The 27890-nt window shown below is 48.0% G+C and overlaps 1 protein-coding gene across 4 annotated transcripts in view; it reads right to left on the bottom strand.

Moving 5' to 3' along the window:
• The window catches only part of ULK4 (unc-51 like kinase 4), a 252749-nt gene that overhangs the window by 107811 nt on the left and 117048 nt on the right, over window positions 1–27890 (bottom strand). For all 4 annotated transcript variants that reach the window (XM_070391531.1, XM_070391532.1, XM_070391533.1 and 1 more), the window contains exons 31-32: window positions 25688–25736; window positions 5813–5918 (exon numbers count right to left, since the gene is read on the bottom strand). In XM_070391531.1, coding sequence (XP_070247632.1) covers window positions 5813–5918; window positions 25688–25736 — 155 coding nt within the window. The remainder of the gene's footprint in view (window positions 1–5812; window positions 5919–25687; window positions 25737–27890) is intronic.

Raw genomic sequence — 27890 nt, 5'->3', positions numbered from 1 at the left:
CCACTTGGCTATTTTTAGGGCTTATTTTTAAACACTTATGCTAATTTTATTAATTATACATGACAAATTTATATATATTATCATTTAATCCTCAAGACAAACATACAAAATAGGTATCATTATCCCAGAGAGATTAAGACCCAAAAGTATCTCATCAAATTGCAAACTGAGGATTCAGACCCAGCTATTTCAATTACATACCACGTTCCTGTTCATTCACATGCTAGCTTCTCCAATTCTCCCCTAAATAATGAACTTTTCACTTCTTTTCTGGAGCACGGCTTCAAAGGGCTTTCGGTAGCTCCTGGAAACATTTTTAGGAGGCACAGCTCATTGTGTGCTGTTCCTTGACGCTATTATAATTTCACACCTTCTGTTGCAGGTCCCTCCTTGCTATTTTTAACATGTTTTTAATCTGACCTAGCCCAGAAGCTTGTTAAACGTCTCCCTCTTTTCCTATATTGAAAAATCCTTTCTGAAGGGTGATAATATGGCTTTGATGCTTCAGAGAATTGCAGACATTAAGAGGCCTCCCCGAGCCCTGGTGAGGAGACACGTGGGCAGGGGAGCGGCGACACAAGGGCCATTCCATCTCAGTGAAACATTAAAGGAAGACAAGGGGACATTTCTATCTGCCTAACACACAGTTCTCCATATTTCAAAATTAAGGTCGGACAAAATGAAAGCTTGAAGCAAAAAATAAGACCACTGCTTATAAGGTTTCAGCTCCGGAAAATCACTCCGCCACATCCAAGCTGACAATTTTGTGCCCCGGGGACAGGACTGCCCCTCTAAGACCAGCCAGCCGGGCTCCAGATGTGAGCAACAGGGTGCGAGCTGATAAAAAGTCACTCAGAGGCTCAAATGCGGCTCATTTTGGTGGCCTTAGAACAGTGGCTCTCAACCTTGTGCACATGAGAATCACCTGGGAATCTTTTTAAAATCCTGATTTCTGGGCCTCATCCTCCAGAAATTCTGTTTCTCTGTTACTAATGTTGTGGCCTCACCCCATAACAAAGAAACAGAATTTCCGGAGGATGAGGCCCAGAAATCAGGATTTTAAAAAGATTCCCAGGCGATTCTAATGTGCAGCCAAGGTTGAGGACCACTGCCTTAGAAGAATCCAGCTCGTAATGTCTTTTGTACATCCGGTTCTCTATGAATACACCGTGAAGGAAGAAAGATACGAAGCACTAGACGTGAGGTCTGAAGTCGGATGACACATTGGGGCAGGCAGCCAGGGGCTGAGGCTGGACAGGGTGCAGAGAAGTGAGGCCCTTATTCTGGAAATGGAACGTGAGGTCTGCCCTGAGTGTCCCCTGTCATTCATCTGGGCAGTGCCCACCTATAGAGCAACCGCTGTGCGCCAGGAACTGTGTGTGTGTCGGGGGCGGGGGGAAGGGGGGGCCACAGAGGGGTCAACAGTGAACGGGACAGGGGGCTCTCCTTCCAGCAGATGACATGAATATCAATCAATCAATGACTTCTCTTTTAGACACTGGCATGTTTATTGAGCCTACAGATTAAAAGATGGCTGCTTCCAACATCTGGGCAGCAAGTTGTGGGGATGCAACGAAAATTCCTGCCCAAGAAAACAGCAATTGATGACTGAGCCCCTGGCATGCGGAACTGAGGAGGAGGACTGTCCCCTCTCCCCCAGGGAGAGGCTGCAGAGCCTGCGACCTGAAGAGCTAATTCTATACCTGCTGCTCTGGAAGAACCTGGGGGCTTGTGAAGACTTCCACAGAAAACTCAGCAGGCGAGTCCATCGGGACATCATTCCTATTTTAATTACAACTGTGATAAGTGCAACGAAAGAGAATGTGGGCTTTCGAGAAGGGCTTCCTGGAGAAAACGGAGTTTGAGCCGTGCTCGGGAGGAAGCAGGAGGGTGAGCAGGATGGGGACAGGTACGTGGGAAGGTGCGGGGGAGAAGGAAGGGGTGCGTGACAGAAACTGCGATGAGGTGAATCTGACCGTGCCCAGACAGCACAGGGAAAAGTGCCAGGCAGGCAGCAGGGGAAGTCAGGACTGTGTGCTGTTAATGAGTCCAGCCCTGCTCCTCAGAGCTGGCACAGGGAGTGACAGGCGGAGACTGGCACCCGAAAATGACCGTTCTGGCGGGTGCTGTGTGAAAAATAAATCAGAGTTCTCTTCTTATCTCCTACGCCAATATTCTCCCGTTCCCAAGGTCATCCCCCGCAAATCATCTCTGAAATGCCTAGCAGAGAGCAATGCAATGAAAATACTTGAAATCTTCTTAAATTCAAGCAAAAGAATTTCTATCATGCTAAAAAGACAACCCAATCTGAATAGACAATGTGTCAAAGAAGCTGTACAAACAGCCAATAAGCCCACGAAAAGCTGCTCATCATTAGCCGTTAGGAAAATGAAAATCAAAACCCCATGAGGTACCACCTCACTCAGGATGGGCCTCATGAAAAAGCAACCCTTTCTCTGTTCTTTATGCTTAATACTGTCACCAGAATATGACACTTTGTATCATCCCCCGACCCCGGATACAATGTACCTTTTAAATCTGCATCTTTACTTATGGAGCATTTTCTTCTATCCTGTTTAAAAGTATTGTATCTGTTCAATTTGTTCAGCCCTCTTCCATGAGAGCACCCACCAGCCATGGCTCGGACTTTTTCACCAGGTGGCGGCAGCATTCACGAGCTTGTGGGGAAGCTGCAAGGCCCCTTGCTGTCCGGGCTTGGGAATCGCACTTCACTGCCATCACATTCTGGTTGAAGGAAATCACTAAGCCGCCGTGGATCCCGGGGTAAGAAAGAGGTTCCACCTCTTGGTGAAAGGAGCTGCGATGAGTGCGCGGCCATCTGTAAGCTAGCACGGTTACCCAGAGATGGCGAATGGGCTTTACCCCACACCACAGCCGGTGCATGGGGGAGGGGGGGGGGGGGGGGGTTGCTCCCTGTGACTTCCCGAAGCCGGTCCCATCCATCACTTCCCTGTGACGCTTTCGGTTATGTCTAGATGGTCTCTTACACGCCTGGATTCCCAGCGACTGCTTTCCTGCTGCACTGGCAGTACTGAGTAGTACGAAGACACATGGCCTGCGAGTCTAAAGTAGTTCCTGCCCGGTCCTTTACAGGAAAGGTCTGCCAGCCCCTCCTGTTCAACACGAGCTGGAATGTTCCACACGAGTGAGAAACCTAAGGTGGCTATCAAGTACACGTCAAGGCCAAACAGCTCTCAGAGTGACTTTCTGCTCTCCTGAGGAAACACCGATTTAGGCAGGCTTATAATAAACCGCGTAAGGAATGAGTATGTTGATTTCTGAGACACCATACACCGGTGGAGACAAACATGGCTTCCAATGCTTCTTTGGCAGGATCTGCACGCTGCGCGCCGTGGAAATCCGTTATTCTGACGGCTCTGCTGGGAACACTGGAGCTGGGAAAACATCCTTCACTCAAAGGTCGGGGCATGGCGACCAGCCAGAGGCCCTTGTGAATGTTAATAACGCTAATATTTTCAAATGTAAACAAGAGGTCTTTCTTTGTTTTATCATTCTTTCCCTGAAGGGCTCATTTAAAAATGACCACTTTAAAACAAAAAGCCTGAATTACGCCATGCAGCTGCATGCTGGTGACGGTCAATGGCCACTTATCAGAGTCTGTGTCCTTGTGGCCGCCCTACTGAGTGGCACACGACACCGAGGTCCTTGTGTCTGTTCCTACCAGTGCTCTCTGAGCCAGGCACCAGGACCGCATGTCCCCCTGATGAAGAGAAAGTGCTGCCGCTGACACTGTCCCCGCCTCCTCAGTTAGAACTGCATCTTACACCCAAGGCAGGTGCTCTCTGAGACTTACTTTGACACAGTTTTTCTCACATATTGCTTTTCTATATACATAAAAAAATATATAAATAGAATGAATTGGTATGAAGATAAACAACTTAAAGATACTCAAGAACTTAAAAGAAGAATGTAAAACAAACTCAACAAAAGCACAAGGAATGAATTAAGAGATAAAAGCAGAAATTGACTTTTTTTTTTAAAGTAGGACTAACAACTAAATTCCAAACCAGTCTAATAAAATTAAACAACCATTATCTTAAATACTCACTAAAAACTCAAAATTGAAAATACATAATATAAAAAAAACGGTAATAGGGAGATAATTTCTGAAGCCAAGAAGATAGAACTGTGAACACCTATTTTGTCCAAATCTATGGCAATAGATTTGAAAGTGTGTATGAAATGAAAGCTTTCTAGGAAAACTCAATTTCCTAAAACTGATTCTATAAGAGATGGAAAAATGTAAAAAGATTAATTACCTTTGTAGAACTAGAGAAAGGTGTTAAAGAGCTACCACTACTAATATACCTCCTAGAAACAGCAGAAGCCAGAGGGAATTCCACTAAACTTTTAAGGACTAGATCATTTCATTGATTCTTGAATTGTTCCAGAACCACAGAAAGAGGAAAAACTTCCTTTTATTGTAAATACTAGAGGCCCAGTGCACAAAATTCATGCAGGGGATGAAGGGCCTCAGACCGGCCTGCACCCTCTCGCAATCCGGGACTGCTGGCTCCTAACTGCTCGCCTGCCTGCCTGATTGCCCCTAACCACCTCTGCCTCGGCCCCCACCGCCATGGCTTTGTCCAGAAGGACGTCAGAAGGTCGTTCAGCTGTCCATTCTAATTAGCATAATACACTTTTATTATTATAGATGCAACTTAGTGTTAACACCAAAATCTAGCAAAGAATATATTCTATTAAAAACAAACAAGAAACAAAACCACAGACCAATCACACTTATGCATGACAATGGAAAAATCCTGAAAACAAAATTAGCAAAGAACTTAAGTAGCACAATTAAAGAATAATATATCACAGTCATGTGTGGTTACTGACTCAAGTGCTCGGATGGTTTAACACAACATAATCTATTAAATACAACTCATTACATAAACAGATCCAAGGAAAAATCATTTGATTATTTCCATAGAAGCCAAAAGTAATTATTTATTCTTGCTTTCAAGGATAAAATTAAAATAGATGAGTCCTTCCTTGAACAGAAAAAAGATTGAGGCAATACCAACACATCCTCTGTCTGGGGACAGGTAGGGATTATGTGGGAAATCTCTGTACCTCCCCCTCAGTTTTGTTTTAAATCTAAAACTTTCCTTAAAATATAAAGTCTTAAAAATTGTTTTCAATTGTAAAATTAAAGATATGTGTAAGATGCAAAGTAAACTCAGCCTCGACCCATTCGGTCTCATGTTATGAGGTGCTTTGGACATATACATTTTTATTTTGACTGACAGCAACACGTCTAACTGCCTTGCTTACACTTGCATTTGTTTTGTTGTTGTTGCTGTTTTTATTATTATCTCTAAGCAATGCTACTTATAGTGTGCCGTGTAGAAAATAAGTTAGTGTAGAGAAGCTATCACAATCATACCACACTTTCCCTTTTGGCTGGTAATATTATTTATAGGACCCTAAACATCTATTTTCATTGATCAACTTTATTTTTTTTTAATTATGCTTTTATTGATTTTAGAGAGGGAGGGAAGGAGAGGGATAGAGAGAAAAACACCAATCGGCCGCCTCCTGCACGCCCCCCACTAGGGATCGAGCCCACAACCCGGGCATGTGCCCTGACCAGAAATGGAACTGGTGGCCTCTTGGTTCACCGGTGGACGTTCAACCACTGAGCAACACCAGCTGGGCTGACTGATCAACTTTAAATAGTACTTCGTGACTCCCGACTATATAAGATGAGAAACTTACAAACAGGCAAAACTCAACAGAATCTAAGCGAATTCTAAGAAGCGCTTACCGTGTTCATACAGCAGCTGCATGTTCGAATCCTTGCAGGCAACCAGGTTGTGGAGCAATGCAATCACACTTTGCATGGTGTTACCCAGAATGTTCTCCTGGTGGGCCTGCAAGAGATGACAGTTTGCATCATAACTACACAGAAATACAATCACATCATGATAGAGGCAAATGAGCAAATGACCTCCATCCCCTCATTCTTCGCACAAGGAGCCATGAGGACCTCTGCACTGCAGGGGAACAGGTGCGCCCGCGCTCGGGCACGCCCCCTGGCGAGTTAGTGAGCTGGGAGGCGGCCTGAACCTGGCGGAGCACTAGCTGCACGCAGCCCCCTGCCCGAGCTGGACAAGCACACAGCCCTCTGTGCTTAGACGGGGACAACGGGGTCAGAGGGACAGAAATCAAGCCCTGGGGACTGAGGAGACCACGCCTGAAAGATGTTTTGAGATGATAAAAGAAAGCTTAGAGAAACTGTTCTGCACATATGATAAAATTATGCACAGCATTCTTTTATATCTCCACGAATCTCCTGTGACCTGAGCCTTCTGCATCGCCTTGCACACTGTCTCCTCCCCTTTCTTGTGGCTCAGACTCGCCAAAGCTTAGTCTTATCTCATTGGTCCTTCAAGGAACCAGCCTCCCATTTTAATGATTGTCCACATTTTTGGCTTTGAGTTAGTCATTACAAAGGTATACAAACTGCCACCTCTTCCTCCTGGGAGGTCACGTCCCTGCCCACTTGTGACTAGAGTTGACCAGGACACTTGCTTTGGCCAATTAAATCCTTTGGGCAGAAGCTTTAAGGACCAGCGAGGGCTTTGTCATCCCTCTTTCCCTCTGCTCTGGTGACAGGTCATGCTCTAGGTCCGTGGTCGGCAAACCGCGGCTCGGGAGCCACATGCGGCTCTTTGGCCCCTTGAGTGTGGCTCTTCCTAAGCCTTAGGAGTACCCTAAGTTAATCACAATGTACCTACCTACCTATAAAGTTTAAGTTTAAAAAATTTGGCTCTCAAAAGAAATTTCAATCGTGGTGCTGTTGATATTTGGCTCTGTTGACTAATGAGTTTCCGACCGCTGCTCTAGGTGGAAGAGCCTCCAGTAACCCGAGTCTCAGAGTGAGGATGTGCGGCAGAGCAGCCGGAGTCCTAGGGGGACACGTGGCTCCAAGTCTGACAGAAGTACCCACACGGCACCTGGCTCTGAAGCTGCCCGTCGCATCGTGCACCGCCCTGCGCACAGCCACGGGAGTCCTGGAGGCTCATCTGCTAGGTGTTTGTTGATACAAGTCAAGGAGTTTGCCTTCCAAATACCGAAGCTGAGAGATTTCTAACATTCTTTAGACACACACGCTTAGAAGTGGACGCTAGTGTTTGCCTATTTCGCTGACACCAGCTTACAAAGATTAATGTGGGAGCAACGGTCTGCCCCTAATTTCATCTCATTATTCCTACAGTGAGTTGGAAGGAGAGGGTGATTAATAAGCGCCAACTTGACGCGACACGTTGTACTCACGACAAAGTAACTGATGCTACGCAGGAGACCTGCTTTTGTGATGAGAAGCTAATAAATCTTTCCGTTTTGTCCCATACAGTGAAACAACTCGTACCATTCCCTGTTCACAGACCAGTCTGTGAGCGCGTGCAGGTCAGTCTCACTGGAGACAGAGCCACGTGCCTTCAACGCACAGCTTTCGTGGTGACAGGTGCCTCTGCTACGCTGCTCCTGGCAGTGTCTTTGGCTCGTGCGAAGCCCACGCTTCCGGTTCCCTCGTGCTCTCAGGGTGAGAGCCCCTGACGGACACAGGCATTTCCTTTTGTACAAAAGCCCCCTTCCCAGACCCACGTCACCCTGAACACTGAGAACCCAGGAGCGTACTCCAGCCAACTGGGCCCGAGGCTCCTGGCCTGGGGGTCCCGGAGCCCCGCGGACCGAACGCCTCTGCCAGCCCCTGCCCAGGCTGCAGGAGGGCATGGGGTAAGGGACGCCCTGGTGAAAGCCGCCCCTCCCCTCCTTGCTGGGGGCACCCAGGACCAAACACTTGGTGCGGAGAATGAAGGAGAGATCGATAAGCTTGTAGCCAGACCGGGAGAGGTGGTTCCTTTCCTGCTGCAGCCTTCGACGTACAACCCAGGAAGCAGGATGTGAGTGTCAGGCAACTGCAGCAAAGGAGAGAATGAGCCTGCGACCCCTAGAGCCGCCACGGGCAGCCCCGTCACTCGGACACTTAGAGTCAAGGCCGGCTGTTGCTGCCGAAGGACGCTGAGCTCGGGAGACAAGGCCACCCCGACATCCCACCTCGCCACCGCGGGCCGTCCCAACGCCCTGTCCGATCACGAGGAGAATATTTCACTCCTTCCATCCGTAAGCCAGCGGCGAGCACAGCTGACCTCATTTGTGTGCCTGACGCCACGCTGTATGGACATTTGACAAACGGAGCCCTTGCGGGTTCTAATAAAACATAGCGTTTGCCAGCAGAGATAATTAGAATTGAAGCAGCAAAAATCTAGTGTTGGGCAACCTCGATGAAACAACTTCATTAAAATGTGCAGCGGCCTCAGCAAATGAAAGGCAGGCGAGCACTGGACCCTGAAGAGTCAGCCTTCGCCAAACTAATTGCTTCCGAGCGGAGAACGGCCCCGAAACACCAAGGGCGCAGCAAGGAAACGCGGCCGGTCGCCCCAGCGGGCTCCCTGCAGACCCCGCACTGCCCTCTAACACGGGGAGATGGGGACGCACTGAAGACCACAGCGATCCGGGAGGCCGGCAGAGGTCCGAACGGTCAAGGCAGGAAGTACCTGGGCCAGAATTCAAAGGACGAGCGCCCATCGTCAGGAGGTTAGAAACCGCGGAGAGAGTGAAACGCAGCAGCTTGCACAGTGCCGGGCGCACGGAATCGACACGCTCAGAAATACACACGCGGCTCACCCTGTTCCACGCATTTAGGGTGTGTTCCGGGGAAGGATGGGTGTGCTGGTCTGCGGGCGGGCGCCCACCGCGCACACGCTCCCTGGGCACACGGTGCCGCGCCCGGGCACGGCGGGCGTCCTCCCTCTCCTTTCCCGCGTCTCCCGTGGGGCTGGGTGCCAAGGGGTCTGAGGCCACAGGAGTCTGCGGAGACTCAGATGACACGAACGTACTGGAGGGGAAGGGCCACTTTCCGGGTCACGGACCCTCACGAGGCTGCCCCACAGGCAGCTCCAACTCACCGGGCTCCCCACTGAGTCGTCGTCTCCTTTCCCCTCCTCTGTTTCCTGTTTCAATGACGGCCCTACACGCTGCCCAGCCACCAGCCATAGCTCTCGGAGTGACCCCGGCACTGCCTCGCTCTCATCTCCGCATCCAACACCCACCAATTCCCTGGGCCCCCCTGAGCCCCTTGGGAATCTGTCCTCTAAGACCAGGCGATGTTGCCACCACCTCCTAAGGGTCTTCAGTGCGTCCACATCCAGTATCACCCCCTCAATGGAGAGGCAGGCTCCTCGCTCCAAAGGGGCAGACTCACATCCATTCCTGTGGCTCCGATCCGGGCCTACAGGTCTGGGGAGCCCGTTTGCGTCTACGGCCGGCCCCAGGCGGCCACGCTCCCCGTAGCCCAGTGTGTGCCCAGACCCGGTGGATTCAAAGGCCTGGGGAGGGCAGGCCACAGGGCCAGGAGTGGCAGGAGCAAGGGCACCTCCAAGGCTTCCAGTCCCAGAGGAACACGATGTGACTGTGGAAATATTCTCACGACTTATTGAGCCAAATACCGACCCCTGAGGATGAGGGGCAAGGAAGGAAACGAGCTGAATTACACTGAGAGGGACTGATTAATTCAACATGAATCTGCTCATTTACCCCACAAATATGTGCACGGGATTCCCTGGGAAGGCCGCTATCTGGGCGTCCAAGGTGGGGGTGTTTGGGGTGCATGAAGTTGGGGCCGGGGTAACTGGCCCCGGACACTGGCTCTGCCAGCGGGGAGGCAGCCACAGGGCTCCTGGGCCTGTCGCCAGGGCTCTGAGGGCGCAGCGGGCTCGGAGGCGAAGGGAGAACCGTGAGGCCCGCTAGTCTCCCACCTGCAGCCAAAAGCGCCGGCGCCCTCACCCCGAGAGCCCAGGGTAGCGGAATGAGTCCCTCCCCTCACTTGGGCCACCGCCACGTGAAGGCCTCCATCTTTCTGCTTAAACACAGGAGAGAATAAAACTCTAATTATTTTTCCATTTGACTGACAGACAGGGCAGAGGCCCTTTGGCAGCAGCGAATACAAGCTGTTAGTGACCCGTTCCAGGTGGCACCGAGGGAGGGCCTGGGCCAACTGGTGCCATGTGCCCATCCGGGTGCCGAGCCAGCTTGAGGGCGGCAGCGCCGTGGATGCCCTTCCGCGGGTGAGTGTGCCGTGGCTCCCCAGCCCGTCCTCCCTCATTACTTAGGGCCGGCAGGAAGCTTCCTTCTTCTTGGCTCCGACAGGGCGCTGTGCCTCAGGGCAGGTGCCGTGGGCCGGAGCCAACACTGCGCTGCCCGGGGGAGAACCCTGGCAACGGAGCCCAGCGAAGCTGCCAGCACCAGTGTCCCTGGGGATGGCTTGTGCCCTGTGCTGCGCCTGCCTGGAGGCTAGAGACGGGCCAGTCTGCCCTGCACATGCTGCCCGAGCTACGTAGAGGCCCGAAGCAGGGGGACATGAGAAAACACAGGCGTGCGTCCAGGCACACTCCTGCCTGCTCCTTGCGTCCCTGCCCCTCTCCAGAAGTAAAACAACCATCGGCATCATCATCATCATCATCATCTCACAAAAATAAAGCCTGGCAAACTAATATTCGCTCTCAGAAATCCAGGCCAGAAGCTGGAGGCCATGGGAGGCTGCCCTTTTCATGGTGGACAGTCTCCATCACCTCCCTGTGCCCCTCCGTCACCTCCCTGTGCCCGCCTCCGTCACCTCCCTGTGCCCGCCTCCGTCACCTCCCTGTGCCCGCCTCCATCACGGCACCTGCCATGTGCACTGTGACTATTGGTTCATCCACTCCTCACCGGATGCCGAGCCCTTTGAGGGCAGAATTGGGGCTTTGAGCAGTGTCCCCAGGGCCTGGTCCACAGTGGCCTCTGGGAAATTAACAGAAAGACAATCCTGCTCACAGTCATCGGGTGCACACAGCCGGGGAAGGGAGATACAGCTGCCTGGGTTCTCCTTCAAGAAGTTAGTTTGTCAGGAACAAGCAATTGCCTTCCATTGAGCCATCGATAAATATTTACTGAGCATTAAAATTTGCACATAATGGTGTGAAACAGAACCACACAAATGATTTTCTTCAAAATGTCGTTTTCTATGGGTACATGTTTGTTTTTGAATAATGTTTGCAAGAGATGGTAAATTGAGACCCTTTTACTTTAAGGACAGAAAACCTCTTACGTGCTACATATTTGTCAAGGACCCGTGACGCACTCGCATGGAAAACATGCACTTGGGAAGTCCTGAACGAGGTTCACACGTCTCAATGGGACCCTCCGTTAAAGGTAATTGCCCACAAACACAAACACCCCCTTCCCGAGGAAGGAAATACTGCACGCGGTGGAAGGGAGTGGGAAGATCAATACGCGCAATTATCACAAGGCGTGTTCAATGGCAGCGCTCTCACTGCTGGCCCTGCGACCTCTTTGCAGAGGGAGTTTACGGTCTCGTGGTTCCTGCTGCAGAGAGGTTCTAGAAAATCCTGCAGGAGAGGGATTTTAGTGGGAAGTGGCGCGAAGTCCTTCCAACCAGGGCTTTAAAGCGACAAAGGAAAGCACAGGAAGGGCAGGGAGGAGAGGAGACCTCAGGCCGCTGGAAGCACATGTCTAAAGCCAGGATGAGGGCAGGAAGCCTTTCTGCCACATGACGGAGAGGGGCCGGGTGCCGGGCGGCTTCGTCCCAGCAACAGCTGCCTCGCCCAGGTGCGGGCTGGGAGCCTGCAGCAGCATCAGCAGCAGGAGAAGCCCCCCTGGACACAGATGTGGAAACGGATGCCCAGGGAGGCGGGATCTGCCTGGAGACTCCAGCTAAGATTCTTCTCTGCTCTGCCACCCTTTCATGTTAAACCCAATGGCTACATCTTTCCAAATGCATCTTTGAATGAGAAGTTAAATAATGTCAAGCAGGTCTAAACGTTACGACTACACTGAGACACCACAGTTCTGCACAATCTTAAATACTTATTGGTGGATCCTGGCAAAGATCACTCCAATATGAGTTTTAGCATTAGATTGGCGCCCCCCCACCACCCTTCCCAGAATGTTCACTAATCAACCAAAAAACAATATGAAGTTGTGATATAGAGAAAAGCATCCTCGGTCCTGCTTGTCCTCAGCCCCTAACAGAACCCCACAGGCCAGAACCCAGCTGTCACCAGGAAGCCCGACTACAGGACATAAATGTGGGAGCGACGGGGGAGGGTAAGTCTGTAAATTACCTTCCTCTCCATCAAGGGTTTCACAAGAGGTAACAGAACTGACTCTGATGAAGTGAATGGATTGTAGCGAAATTCCCACATGAAAAATAAAAACTCACAAGAGGTTTTAATGGGAAATTGCATAAATGTTAAAACATATACACAATCACAGACATAATGAAAACCTTTACAAAGGAATATGTGAACAACTTGTTATTACTCATGGGAGGAGTCTGCCCGGCTGATAACCTTCTGTGTTACAAGGGAAAACAGTCCACTATTTTCACGAAGGTCAACGATGAATAATCTCTCCGCACACAAGTGAATGTCATTCCTTCCACACTCGGCATCGAAGGCCAGCTCGCCAGGCCCACTTAGGTCTGACGAAGAGCCCCAAACCTGTGCCAAGATACCTGCCCTCGGGGAGCTTCCACCCAGGGGATGGGCTGGGCGGACGTGGGAAGAGCTGAGGGCAGTGCAGGGTGCTGATCAAGGCCGGTAGTGACTCAGGGAGCGAGGCCTCGAGTGAGACCTGGTGGAGCTGGGAAGGTCAGGAAGGACGCCAGGCAGGAGCTGGGAATGGGGCTGGCAGGAAGCAGCAGCAGGCGGGGAGAGGCCTGGAACCCGAGGAAGAGCACGGGCCCTGGGACCCAGGACCTTGAAGGTGAGAGGAACTGAGCATCCCCGTGGCCAGCACGCTGAGGCCGGTTACTCTGAACACCTGCCTAAGGTTTTTCCGATCCACACACAGTCTTGGTTAGCAATCAATGCCTCGGATATTAATTTATCTCAGATTCAGTGGAGTTAAACACAAACCGGAAATATGCGGTCATTACAAATCCGGATACCAGGGGTACCATCCCTGCCGCCCTCATGGACAGGGCCCCGGGCCTCACTCCCCGCAGCTTCTCTCAGCGCCCCGCTCGCCTCTGATCAGCCTTCATCACCTGACCGCCGCCTTGCTCTCTGCTTCTGCACACAAGTGAATGTGTGGGCCTCTGGGCATGGACTTCAGACGGAACTAAACTAACGGAACTCGACTTCTCTGGAAAGACCAGCACAGTCCCCCCCAGTTACATCAAACAGCCCACAGTACCCTTTGGGGGTTTTAAGATATAGATTCTTACCTATCCCTACCTATAAAGTTCTACGATGAGTAAAAAGACTAATGCTGATTCTGTTTTGTTTTGTCTTTTATATGTTTTTATTAATTTCAGAGAGGAAGGGACAGGGAGAGATACAAACATCCATGAGAGAAAATCATCCATCAGCTGCCTCCTGCACGCCCCCTACTGGGGATCAAGCCCACAACCCAGGCATGTGCCACTGAGCCACACCGGCCAGGCTGATGGCTTTTCTGTACAAATATGACTTGGCTGTTGATAGGCTTGAAGACAAAGGAACAACCAGAGAGATTCTTTAAACCCACAGCATCTGTGCACCTCAGGGACCTTCATCAGGAAGCCAGGAAGCCTCCGTTTGTTTTCAATTCCAGAATCAAACTTCTTTTGTATGAAAGCTCTCAGGTAATGATACTGATGGTTTTCAAGAGATGGGGTTAGAGAGAGAATCCGTGAGACTCTGCATGTGACACACGGATATCAAATAGCAAAAATGAAAGAACAGCACATTATCAGCTATTTTTGTATTTTAACGGGACTCGCAGGCTTCTATGTGCTACCACCAATGCCTCTGAGTGGCGGTGTGGCCAGAAGCCTAAATGAGGTCTCAGAAAAGATAATGGAGCTTTAATGATGGAAATAGTAAGAAAATTAAGTGTAATCATGTTCCATTACGCATACTCTTAGCTCCCATTTTCACTAAATTATTTTATTATGACTTTGCCTCTGTCTATTGAAACAACCTTTTATGGCAATTTGATCTGCAAGCACAAATAAGTCTCATTTATTTCCCTCTATGAAGCCCTATGGGATTAATAAGAAGAGATGGAGCATCTAAAGTTTTACCCATTCTGCACTCAGGGAGCAACCACTCAGAGAGATGAATGCTTTGTTTTCTATTTATATATGTGAGGAAAGCGTTATGGTGTGAGCAGAGTCTCACTGGACATCAGTGTATCTCCTGCTAGAAACCCTGAGAGAGGAAAGGGGAGGGGGAGAAAGAGAGAGAAACACTGATCAGCTGCCTCCCCCATGTGCCCCAACTGGGGATGGAAGCCACAACCCAGGTATGTGCCCTGACCAGGAATCGAACCCATGACCTTTCGGTGAACCGGGTGACGCTGTAACCGAGTCCCCCGCTGGGGCTGGCGAGACCCCCTCACCAGGCAGCTCCTCCACAGCAGCTTCTCTCACGCCTCCTCTCACCTCTGAGCAGCCACAGTGAGTCCATCAACTTAGGAAACAACTTTAACTAGAAGCATGAGAAGGGTGCCACAACCATCCCCACTCCATGGGCTGGTGGGTCCTGCACTACTGGTCACTTCACCTCCTCAGGCCTTAGCCCTCCTGCTGGCCGTCCTCCTCCCTCTTAGGCGGACTTTTCTCATGTTCGCGCTGACCTGTTAGCACTGACCAGGGCTGCTGGGCTGTTTGCGCCCAGCAGGCCTCTCCCGTGCAGCCATGCAGGTGTGAGCCCTGAGCCAGCCCCGGGGGGGAATTCTAATCCATCCGGCAGGGGGCGCACAAGCAGCGGGTGTGCAAACGGAGGCGGGGAGCACTCCAGCAGGGGGCACAGCGGAGGAAGGCTGAAAGGCTGCTCACTCGGCCTCCACAGGGAAGGACGCACCTACCAGGATGCGCAGGCGGGGTTTGAAATACTCCTTCCAAGCATGCTTCCTTCTACAAAGCATCACGAAGAAAAGGCTCTGAAGCTTAACTGCAATCACAACTCACTAATTAAATGAGTCTCTGGGCCAGATCCTGGCGGAGGCTACGAAGAAGTAAAAGCTCACCTTCAGAAAGAATGATACCTATGGGAGGAGGAGGGGGAACATCTACAACGACCAGACATAAATCCACACCCAATTCCCACTATAAACTTGTATTAAGATCTAAAGAGAAAGAGACAGAAATATTATAAAGGATAAACTTATAAAATTTTAAACTAGAAATAATAAATTTTAATAAATCTGTTTATTAAAATGTAATAATATATTACACCCAATAACACAGCAACAACTCTCATAAACCAGAAGTGAGAGAAGTACACAGAAACACCCTAATAACAGGGTACTGTAGTCCCCTCCCTCAATCTCAGAGAGATTAAAGGAAGAATTACTAAGGACATTTATAAAACATACTCCATAAGATACACCTTATACATACAGGTCAAACTCTGAACTCCAGAGAGACTAAGAGAATAATTTTTAATTGTACACCGAGAATTCATGAAAATTCACCACAGTATACAACAAAGAAAACATCAATAAATTCTCCCCAAATAAAACCAAAAATTAATTAAAATACCAAACAAGCTCTTCGTTTTCTTTTCCAATTACAGTTGATGGTCGATATTATTTTAGATTAGTTTTAGGTGTACAGCATAGAGGTCAGCTCTTGGCCACTTTGGCTACAGGTCCATTTAGAGGTACCATTCCATCGAGGTAATTACCTCCATTGACAGTAGGTAGACTGGGGTCCATTAAAGATGCATAATGTAGACCCTCCACCAATCACCAAAAAGAAAATACTCAACTGAGCCAAAAGACAACCGGAAAAGACAGAAATAAGAAAGAAGACTAGAAGGCCCCAGAGAAAACTAGTAGTAAGATGGTAGATTTAACTACATTAATAATTACATTTAATGAGAATGCTCTCAACACCTCAAATAGGAGGCTAATCTTGTCAGGCTGGAAAAGGCAAGCTCCAGATGCATCTCTCTTCGAGAAAACAACTTGAAATATAAAGGTGACGAGAGTTCAAAGGTAAGAGATGGAAACATGAGCCTCACCAACACAAACCACAGACAGCCGTGGGCGATACTAGCATCAGGCATGACGCCTTCTCCCTGGAAGAAAATGAGTGTGCTCCATCAGGGAAGCCAGGGGTCCACAGAGAAAGAGAAAAAGGATCCACACCTTACTGCTCGTGTGTATAAAATTCTAGAAAATGCAAACGAGTCCACAGGGGCTGAAAGCAAGTGCACAGCTGCCTGGGACTGGCATGGGGGTAGAGAGGGATGCATGACAGACAGGCACAAGGACATCCTGAGGTGGGGCGGGGTGGAGTGGGGATGGATTTGTTCATTATCTTGACTGAACGTGCATATGTGAAAGCTCATCAAGTTATACCTAATAAATATCTGCACCTTACTGTGCATCGATACAGATAATAGGCCACATACGGAGGTGCAGGGAAGGCATGATAAATACGGTATTTCAAGTCCCCGTAATGACCGCGCACTGTTGGAATGACTCAGGGATGGGGGGAGGGAGTGTTGGGAAGAGAACAGCTGGCTCTGTACTCACTCCTGGCGACAAAGTTATTTTGGAGCAAAGATTTAGAATTTAATCATGAAATCCTAAGGGTACAGAATAAAAGATAGATTAATATTTAACAACCTTGCTGGAGAGAAGTCCTTTCCTAAGCATAGTGGAAAACACAGAAGCTATCAGCAAAAAAGTTGATCAATGTGCCTCAGATATTAAAAAGCAAACAGCTCAAAATACAAGCCATTAACAATCTGAAAGACCAGTGAGTGTGGCGAAGCTGCTGCTGTTTGATATCCGGCTGTGTGGGAGATTTCACATTAGTACTCGGGAGAGTAATACTAAAACACAAAAGATGCATAGACTTTGGTGTAACAATTCACCTTCAAACATTTATCCTATCGGAACTTGCACAAATGTGTAGGCATCCTATTCAGAGTTGCTCACCTTAGCAGAAAATTGGGGTAGTGGGACTTACAATGTCCATCGATGGGGGCTGGCTACATCAATTCTGCTCACTCAATAAAATATTGTATGGCCATTAAATAGAATAAATAATACATATGCATATATACACACAATCCCTCCCAGGGGCCCTATGAAGTATGATAGGTACAAAGTAGAATGGTGTGGTCCCATTTTTTTTTGGGGGGGGGGGGGGGAGAAAGATGTGAAAAATAATGAGAATATGTGTACAGCTGTAAGCTGGGTATCATGGAAGCCTTCACATTCTCAGTGAGACATTTCTGTACTGTCTGAACCCTTTACAAGTATGTATTGTTCTTGTTAGCAGAAAAAAACAAACCTAAAAATCCTATGCAATCACTTGCCCTACTGGCTTCTCACACCGTCTTTCTCCAATTTGGCGCCTCTAATAAATCCAAAATCCAATTTCACTCGGCAGAGCTATTTACAAAGCTCTCCTTTTCTCATACATCTGTAAGCTGCTCCAGTGCGTCCGATTTCCCGGCTCCTTCTGAAAAGCCTCCGCTGCTCTGAGGAAGCACAGACCGTCTGCTTCTCCTGGCTCATCCGAGAAAACAAACGCAAAAGAGCATCCAAGGCAAACGCCGCCGATGCTGGCTGCTTTATGCGATCGAAACTGGCAACTTCTTGCTGACATCTCCACTTCCTTAAAAAGTGGGTGTTCTCCACTGTTTTGTTCCTGAGTAACCTTTATGGGCGCCTACCTCTCTGAAGCAGTCTGAGAAAAGTAACACTCAGAGGTTGCACACTGAGGATGAGCAATCACTGCTCACGCCCTGGGCTCTCCAGTCCTCCTGTGTATCTACCCAGAGTCCTTCTACCTGTTCCATCTATTAAAGGGCTCCAAACGCACAGGGCTTTGTAGTGAGACTGAGCGACCCCCGATACCCACAGCAGGCCTGTTAGTTTTTAACACAAGCCTGAACCTAAAGGTGGCTAACGACTGGGTGCCCCACAGAGTCCAGAGTCAGAAACTAAATAAACTCGAGTGGCGTCACCAGCCATGGTCAAGATCAGGGGAGCTGCCACCAAACTGCCTTTGGAGCTGTCACACTGGAGCACACTGGCCCTTCCCACCATTTCTCCTTCCAACCCCCATCGGGGGAACGCCTTCCAGGAAGGAGGGGTCTAAATGTAACAACCATGCCTCACCTCCCTCTAGCTCAGGGGTCCTCAAACTACGGCCCGCGGGCCACATGCGGCCCGCCGAAAACATTTATCCGGCCCGCCGGGTGTTTTTGCCGCCGCTGCCTGTTGCTTAGCAGCCGACTAGTTGTTTTTTTTTTAAACTCTAGTCTGGCCCTCCAACGGTCTGAGGGACAGTGAACTGGCCCCCTGTTTAAAAAGTTTGAGGACCCCTGCTCTAGCTCACTAACAAACTCATAGAAACTGAAAGGCAAAAAGCTGGAGGGCGATGCGCTGGGGCGAACACACAGCATGGTTCCCTCCCTAAGGGAGACTCGGGTGTAACTGAGGATGCAAGAGGGGAAGTCACCTACTGCAGCTCTAGCCAACAGCAACATAATGCACACCCTGTATGGTAAATGTTCTGAAAGCTGCAGTGAAAAAGTAAAAACAAACAGATGAAATTGACTCTGGTAATACTGCATGTAGCCCCATGTATCCAAACTATGAGCATTTTAACACACAGTCAATACAAGAAAACTAGAGGCCCCATGCACGAAATTCGTGCAAGAGTAGGCTTTCGCAACCCTGGCTGCCTCGGTCCTCGCAGCCCCAGCTTCATCCGGAAGGTCGTCCGGAAGGTCGTCCAGACAGTTGTACTGCTGTTCAGTCATTTGGTTCATTTGAATATTACGCTTTTATTACTATAGATTAAGCAGCTACTTTACACTCCTTTTGTTCTTGGAAACCCAACACATGTTTGACAGAGAGCATCTCAGCTTGGACTGGCCATCTTTCAAGTGCTCGTTTTGCTCTATGTGGCTCCTGGCTAACATGCTGAGATGCAGGTCTGCGGGAGAATCGAATCAACAGTGCAGGCAAGGCGTGGGGTGCAGGGCAGGCTCACACAGCCCCCAAGAGTCACAGCCCTTTGAACAGAAACACTGCCTTTTCTTTTAGAAACGTTTTACTTCTTCTAAACTTCATGCAGTGGTTTGGTTCCTCTTGCATCTCCCTCATGCCACCTTTCTGGACCCTGTCTCTCTCTTCACTTGTCTGTAGTTCACACAGGTGCCTGCAACTCTCTAGCTGTGCCCTAATTTTACCCTTCCTTCTTCACCAGTCTAATTCTACAATCAAAAACAAAAACCAAGAAGAAAAAAAAAAGCTTACACTCTTGGGAAGGACATTACTTAATGCCCTATCACTTATCTACGTCTTTACTTTTTAACTTGGCCGTCTCCTCATCGAGAAGAAGGAATACTGCTTCCCCGAAGCGAAGCCCAGGACCCAGAGCAGAACCAGAAACAAGGATGGTGACGATAAAACTCAGGATTCCACGTGGGAGAAGCCACATGGAGCACACGCCCACTATGTGCCCTGTGACTGGCCAACGGTGTCCTACGCTCTGTTTCAGCACTTTTCTTTTTAGTGGGTACAATATGTGGTTTTTCTCTTAATAAAGTCCATCTTCTTTCAAACTAGTTGGGCTGATTATGCTTTAGCCCAGGTTTACAAATATATTTGTTTTACATAGCTTCAGCCCACTTATTCAGCTAACCAGGAATTAATCATGTTAATAACATGGCACTAAAATCATTTGTTCAGGTGTTATATTGGGCAACTTCATTCAATCCAGTATCAATAGATTACACCCTATGACACAAACTACCAAGAATAGATCCATACAAATCCCAAGAAAACACCTCAAAACACACATTTAAATGGCAGCATGTATAAGGTCATCCTATATAATAAAAGCCTAATATGCTAAGTGTCGGGTCACCCAGTAGGCTGTTCAGCCAAAGTGTAATACGCTAATGATATCCTAAAGCTGCTCAACTGCTCACTAAGAAGTGCACTGACCACCAGGCGGCAGACAGCTGACCAGCTGACCAGTCACTATGACGTGCACTGACCACCAGGGGGCAGATGCTCCGACTGGTAGGTTAGCTTGCCCCTGGGGTCCAGCCCATCAGGACTGGAGCCCTCCCACAGTCCCTCCCCAGCTGGCCAACCTCCCACATCCCTCCCCAGCCTCCATTGTGCACTGGTGGGGTCCCTCACCTGGCCTGTGCCCTCTCGCAATCCAGGACCCCTCAGGGGAAGTCAGAGAGCCAGTTTTGACCCAATCCCGCAGGCCAGGCCGAGGGACCCCACTGGTGCACGAATTCGTGCACTGGGCCTCTAGTCTTTGTATAATTGGTTACAGGGCTCTGTTCTGCAATCTACAGAAGTCCTGAACAGGTGCACCGGAAGGTGGAAGAATGATATTTGTCTCCTGCAGCCAGTAAGTACTCCTTGCACAACTTTGAAAGTATCTTCCTAAGTCAAGCATTTTAAAATTTTAATCAAAGCTTGTCTTCCAGTTTAGAAACTCATGCCCCTGTGTGTTGCAGAATCTTATTAAGGGCCTATTGGACACAAACATGCAGATTCATAAACTCATAAGGAACTTGCCATTTTAACACACCCTATGCACCAATCCACATGAGATGCATTGCAACGAGAATGGAGCAAAGTAATTTTAAAGCCTAGACGGGTTAAAAACACTCCTTCAATGTAACGGGACTGCCAGTCTGCACCGCGCTGGTGTCTCCGTGGCTAAATCCTCAGGCTCCACGGGCCCGTAAAGAGACTCTTTCCTAAAGACACAGTTGACTTGGAAGATTTACTGCCGCTTACTTCAACAGCTATCTTCGAGAACTGTTAAAACAATATAATTGTCAAACTAGTGTATTGCAAATCTCATTTTTATTGTTAACATTTGCCACTGAAATTGCTCTTTAATTGTTTGTTTTGGAACAGACACATAAAACATCATGACAGCGATACTTTGGCACATATTGGAAAATCTGCCATGAATAAAGATTTTCCCCCAATGAAATACAGTTTGCCTCTATTACTTGGCATTAAAATGATTTACTGAAATAGGCCAAAACATAAACCGCTGAAATAAAATGAAGAGAGATTACAGTCACAGCAAAATGCAAAGGCCGATCTATTCAGACGCATAATTGAGGCACGTTTAAATGCAACTTTGACTCCTTAGAAAGTGGCCAAAAGGGAAAAAGGATGCCTTCCGTCCTGCTCACCCATCAACTGGACACTCTGAAACCAAACCCTCGGGCACTTGTGAGGACTCACTTCCTCAGGAACCACATGTATTAGGCAGATCCATATACAAGGTCGAAGTGTGGACCCTGAAGACTGTAGGAATCCATTCAGCTAACCCACTGTGTGCCGCCTGAGCGTCCACTCCCCACCCAGCACAGCTGCTATATTGCCACAAAAACCCGGTGTTCTCACCCAGGTGGCCCTGCCAGGAAAGCAGCGCCGGCTGCTGTGACAGGCCCTTTTTGTAAGCGATCAGCTACCTGGCTTTCAGGGCTTGGCCCGCCCAGAGCGGGGCACAGCGCAGGACAGAAAACGCTCCACCCTGACTGTGGTGTTAGCGCTCCCGGGCCCTGGGATCGGACCTCGGAGACCAGCTCTGCCTTTTAGGCTTCCTTCCTCTCAGCTCTTTGGCTGACCTCAAAAGCCTCATTGAAGGAGACCGGCAGGGATCTCCCAGAGTTCAGCCGTCAACCTGTTTCAAGTTTCCAGTGTAACCCATGACGCCAAGCCTGATTCTCTCCCGGCCTCACCGCAGTGGCCAAGTGGCCACCTCCTCATTGCTCATAGCTCCTGCAGCGCCGAGGCTCTGAAGGCTTGTTTGAAGTAGAGGACACTGAGTTTAGAGAACAAAGCTATGTGCATGGAACCACCCAGCACAAAGCCCTGCCGGACCCTTACCTCTCTCTCTATGCTTCCCCGTCGTCTCCGGCCCAGGCACACCAAGCCGGACGCCCCCTCTCCGCATGACACCTCCCTCAAGGCCCCATTCAAAGGTTACTTCTTCTGTGAGATTCCTCTCCCCACACTGAGCAGTGGGTCCCTCCCTCCCCTGGGACCCACAGTGTCTTCTCCCCCCTCCATTAAGTCCCACGCTGCTCCCGACCAATGATGTGCCCACGCCAGGCTTTCTCCCTGCCCCACACAGGGCACCCAGACCAGAGGGCGCACTGTGTTTCCTGAGTTGGCAGTTACAATTGTAGATTACTTTCATCTTTTTAAAAAGATAATAAAGACTACTTTCAATGGGTTATGTATGTAACCAGTGCGATCCATACTGGGAGCTCTTGCTTTTTGCGCACAACCCCAGGAATCTTTTCTTAAAGTTTGTCCGGGGCTATTCTGTGCCCACGGGACATGAGATTCAGAATTCTGCTCTCTTCATCTTCGCTTTCCTCCAGGCCTGCAGGAGAGACATACACGCTGCCTGCAATCCCAGCCCATCAGAGGAGAAAGGCTTGCTTTCTCAATGAAAATCACACTGGGGAGGAGGCACTGCTGGTAAGAGCACAGCATGTGTGGGACTCCAGAAAAGAAGAAAGAAGCTATAAAAGCCTGTAATTGGGCTCCAAGTACATCAAATAGAAGCTGGAAAACAGTTAGGAGCGAAGAGTAAAGGAAAAAAAATCCAGAGGTCACAGTGGACCACCAGCTGAATGATTCGAATGCTGTTTTGCTTTCTGAGTGGGTGGCTAGAAGATACAAGCAGTAGACAAGCATGCAGGGCCCTGCACGATCTTTTCATTGTGTCTCCTCCTGATCAAATCATTGCTGAAAGCTGCTACCTATATCCAAACCCCACATATGCTCTTGAACTTAGAAACCAAACCTAACTAAAGAATATCCTCTGTCTTCTTGAAACTAGGAATCCAACAGTTGTAAGATGCACCATTATTTTATCAAACAGTAAGAAAAACGCTGCCAATTAAACTATGACATGCTTTTTTTATTACCTCAAATTTTTATTTTATTTTTATGGGAAGAGCTATTTTAGATTTATTCAGACATACAACCTTATAGCATATCTTTCTTGGGCACATAAAAAGAAAAATAAAGGTAAAATAAATTGGTTAAGGCAATGACAACCAGGTCACCTGGCTGAGAGCAATTGTAAGAAGCCACTGATTTGGAAAGTACATCCCATTTTCAGAAATGCTAAAATATGAAAAAAAAATTGCACACACCATAGAATCAATAAAATACTATTTTATGCCTAGTTCAGTGACAACATTTAGAAAGGACATGGTAGTTTACAGAATAACTGCTACAAAGATATTTCATTGATTAGGAAATGTACTGCTACAGAGGGGAAAAGTTGATATTTTTCTTCGACTCACGAAGGACAAAAGTAGAATAGGGGTTTAATAATGTTCTTCAAGGACATCTATGTCCTGTCCCCAAAAGCAGTCGTTTCCAAATGTGTGTTTTTTTTCTTTACTTTTTTAGCAGCGGGACGTCTTTATAATGCACTGTCCTGTTTAAATCATGCACCACGCCCTAACCGGTTTGGCTCAGTGGATAGAGCGTCGGCCTGCGGACTGAAGGGTCCCAGGTTCGATTCCGGTCAAGGGCATGTACCTTGGTTGCGGGCACACCCCCAGTTGGGGGCGTGCAGGAGGCAGCTGAATCGATGTTTCTCTCTCATCCATGTTTCTAACTCTCTATCCCTCTCCCTTCCTCTCTGTAAAAAATCAATAAAATATATTTTTTTAAAAAATCATGCATCACTCAACTAAACACGTACTGTGGCCTGTAAAATGCAAAGCCTTCCTAGGTGCTCACTATGCGGAGATTAATTGAGTATGGAGGGGTTTTGTTAACCTGCAAGAAGAAATTTCCTATGTGCAGACTTCAGACCTTGAGGTGACTGCCAACAGGTAAGAATTTATCATCAGTGACCCAAGGAGCCATATTGACCTTAACAGGGTAGAGGCCCTCCCGCCACAGCAAGGATGAGTCCCACCCACCCTTAAGGCCCATGGCAGCTCTACAGTCTCTCTGTCTGCAACACGCCTCTCTCTCTTTCTTGTTTTTGTTTTGTTTTGTTTTATTGATTTGAGAGAGAGGAAGGGAGAGGGAGAGAAGAGAAATTCGATTTGTTGTTCCATTCATTTATGCATTCATTGATTGTTTCTTTTGTGTGCCTTGGCCAGAGATTGAGGCCACAACCTTGGTCGACACTCTAACCACCAGGCCAGGGCTAACAACAACTCTTCTCAAATGCAAGACAGATGTGGCTGAGTTTGGACAGCACAGGATCTTGCCACTGTGCCCAAGTGTGTGGCCAAACGCAGCAGCTTACCACCCATTGCTCTCAGAAACGAATCTACCTCCACAACAAACTAGCAAGCGAAAAGCTTCAAAATCCCCATTAGAAAGCTCTTGATCTGCATATGTCTTCACCCCCTTTTCCTCCATATCTTCTCCTAATACTGCTTCTAAAATCCCCTTTTACTATTTGCTTTTATTTTGTTGTTTTGGGGTGTTTTTTTTTTTAATTTTCTCAATTACAGATGACATTCAGTATGATTTTGTGTTAGTTCAGGTGGACATCAGTTACGCCCCTCTACTATTTGAAGCGATTTCAGTCCAGGCTCTAACCCACAACCACTCCTCCCAACCCAATTCACACAGCTCAGCAGCTCCAACCAGCTCCCCTGAAAGCGAAAGGGATCTGGAGCTAAGAAAATTACTGTTTTCCCGTGGAGCCACAGCAACACACAAACAACTTGCAGATTAATGTCTCAGGAGGAGTGAAGAAAGCTGGTTTTCCATGTGGAGGGTTAGCAGACCATCCCGGTTATTGCTCCGCCCACGACCAAGGTAGGTTAGGCTGGTCTGTCCCCCACTTGGCCCCTGGTGCTGTCGGCAGCTCTGGAGGGAAAGTGTTTGGCAAAGGGGGTAACTTGTCGCAATTCCCCTCCCCCCCACCCCCCCCCCACCCCCTACAGGGAGGCATTTCTTTGGTCAAGGGCACTCCCTTGCTATAAGCACCAACTCTATTTTCACCCTGATTTTCCGATCCGTACTTATAAGTAGGGATTTATCAGAAGTGAGAAAAGTCAATCTGCATCCCATTTTATTCCCTCCACGTAGAAACCTTAGGTGGAAGGCTTTCCTGAACAGATGGCTTCCAATTAAGTTGCATTCTGTGAAGAAACGGTGTATGGAAGCTAAGCTATTCTACATTCGGAAGGAGATTCTGCCCACAGGCCTAAAACTGTTGATCTGACCCGCGACTACAGAGGGCTTCACACTGAACATCAGAAATTCATACTAAGGAATAGTGATCATTGTTCTTCCCTTCCTCCACAAACCAACCTCAGAAAAAGTACTTTCCACATTAGACAACATATGGTTTTTAGTCAAGAGCAATACAATCAAAGGACTTTGAAAAGAGGGCAGTGTCCCTATACAATCTCAGAGCGGGACAGAGCTCAGACAAGGAAACTGAGGCCCGATGAGGTGAAGTCAGATCATGAGGGACACACAAAAGTCTTCTGGGCAGTTAGTGTTAGCACTCAAATACACATCATGGTCAAAACCTTAAACAGCTTTACATTTCAGATGCATGTTTCCTTACCAGGATGACTTCAAAAATGAGTGGGATCAGTTTGCTTTCCTCCACAAGTCTGTTAAGAAACAAAAAGATAACCACACATTAGACAGCTCGGGCGTCAACTGCCACCCTGCCATGCAGTACCGCCGACCCACGTGTTACCGCTTAAATCCTGCGACCGAGAAATCATCTGATTAAACATCACTCGTTTTTAATACACTGAACTACAGCCATTTAAACACGAGAAATATGAAGCCTCTTTGCAAATGACTATTAGTTTAGCCTTATTGATCCGCAGCAAGCAAAGTCTCAAGAGGAGTATTTGTAAATGTAAGATTTTATTAAAATTCACTATTATTATGAAGACTATCAAACTGGGCAATGCCAGCCAAATCGTGTAACCCATCATCGCTGCGCAGTTAAATTATGAGCCTGTCACACTGTAATTGTTCATATGTGCCTCATCAGGTATCTTCTCAGCATTAATGATGTAATGTACAGTGATTTTTAAAAAATCATCTTTAACGTTAAAAAAGGTAGGCACCAATCACCCAATAGAATCTATGCACTTGCCACCATTAAACCTCGTTTAAAAATGTCATCTACTAGAAGAATTTTTCCATGCAATTTAAGAGAAAATAGCCTTGATTCAAAAGTCACTTCGTCTCTAAATAGTCCTTTAGTCCAAGGATCAGTAAACTTTCTTCTGCAAAGGATGAGACCGTACATATTTTAGGCTTCGCAGGCCACACGGTCACTGTCATGGAAAAGCAGGCAAAAATAATACGGAAACGAGTACGGATGGCTGTGCTCCAATGACATTTTATTTACAAAAACGGGCGGGATACTGTTTGGCCCACAAGCTATAACTTGCTGATCCTGATTCAGTTTAAAAATCAGATTCCTTCATTTTATTGGAATTTACTCTGTATGATAAACTGCAGCACTTAAGCATGTTCCCCTCGTAGATACGCACTGTTTATCTATTTCACACACTATGCCAGGTGGATGGGAAGGGGATTTATCACCTGGCCTCCCTCGAGCTTGTTTGTCTATGATAATATATTGATTAAAAAAAAAAAAAGTCTGTGAGACTAGCCCCAAAAAGGATCACAGTGTTTACAAATATGTGTTAAGGGCAAATGCGATACAGAGCGAGTTCCAAAGACTGAAGCTTGAGAAAGCCCCATCCTAGTGTCAAGCAAACGGAGCGTGATTATTTCTGTAGGTTCATTAGACGGGGGGGGGGGGGAGGTTTTGACTACAGACGTTAAATTCATTTACATTCTCTCACTTTCCTGGACAACTGCAGGCTCAGATCTGAGTATGAAGCTCCTTACCCCATAGCAGAACGGGACAAGCAGAGGCTCAAGACCAAGCACAGCTTCAGGCCGGCACCGTCCCGGTTTTCAGCCTCAGCTTCCTAGCTGTTGACAATCTCTTTTCCTAAATTGGTCTTTTTCATTTTTTCTAATAACACATACTCTCACTAGGCCTGGGCTGACATAGCCAAGCTCCTGCATGTCAGAGTTGCCTAGCAACCAAAGCCAAGGAAGTCACAGGGACAGACACCACTGCTCCTCCACCGGTACCGGGATGTTACAGGTCCCGCCAGCAGTCACCCCAACATCAGATCCAAGCATCCACTCCCGACACCAGACTTCTCATAACAGTATTTTAAAATACAGCCCCGGCCAGGGTGGCTCAGGTGGTTGAACGTCGTCCCATTCACTGAGGTCACCTCTTTGATTCCCGGTCAGGGCACCAGCCTGGATTGCAGACGCGATCCCCAGGAGGAGGTGTGCAAGAGGCAGCCAATAGATGTTTCTCTCTCACTGATGTTTCTCTCTCTCTCTCTCTCTCTCTCTCTCTCTCTCTCTTTCTCTCTCTTCTCTCTCTCTCTCACTCCCTCTCTCTCTCTCTCTCTCTCCCTCCCTCTTCCTTCCTCTCTCTCTAAAAATCAATTTTAAAATATTTTTAAATAAAACATATTCTATTATTAACATATTACTACCTTAATTCATTCTTAATCAACAACCTCAATTCATTCTTTAAAATTATAACGCGTACTTCTCCGGATCTCCGCAGGATGAGCAAGCTGACCCGAACCACCTCCGAAATCTCTTTTAACTAAATCCTAACACTCCAGTCCTTACATTCTTCTGAAAACAAGCAACCATAACAACTTTGCTCTTTGATTTGACTAAGGGGCAAATCATGTAGGGCC

This window comes from Myotis yumanensis, unplaced genomic scaffold, assembly GCF_028538775.1.
Source record: "Myotis yumanensis isolate MYYU_CA2020_CCGP unplaced genomic scaffold, mMyoYum1.0.hap1 SCAF_14, whole genome shotgun sequence".
Taxonomy (NCBI): domain Eukaryota; kingdom Metazoa; phylum Chordata; class Mammalia; order Chiroptera; family Vespertilionidae; genus Myotis; species Myotis yumanensis.
The sequence above is the reverse complement of the archived record's forward strand: the minus strand, read 5'-3'. Positions and strand labels throughout refer to the sequence as shown.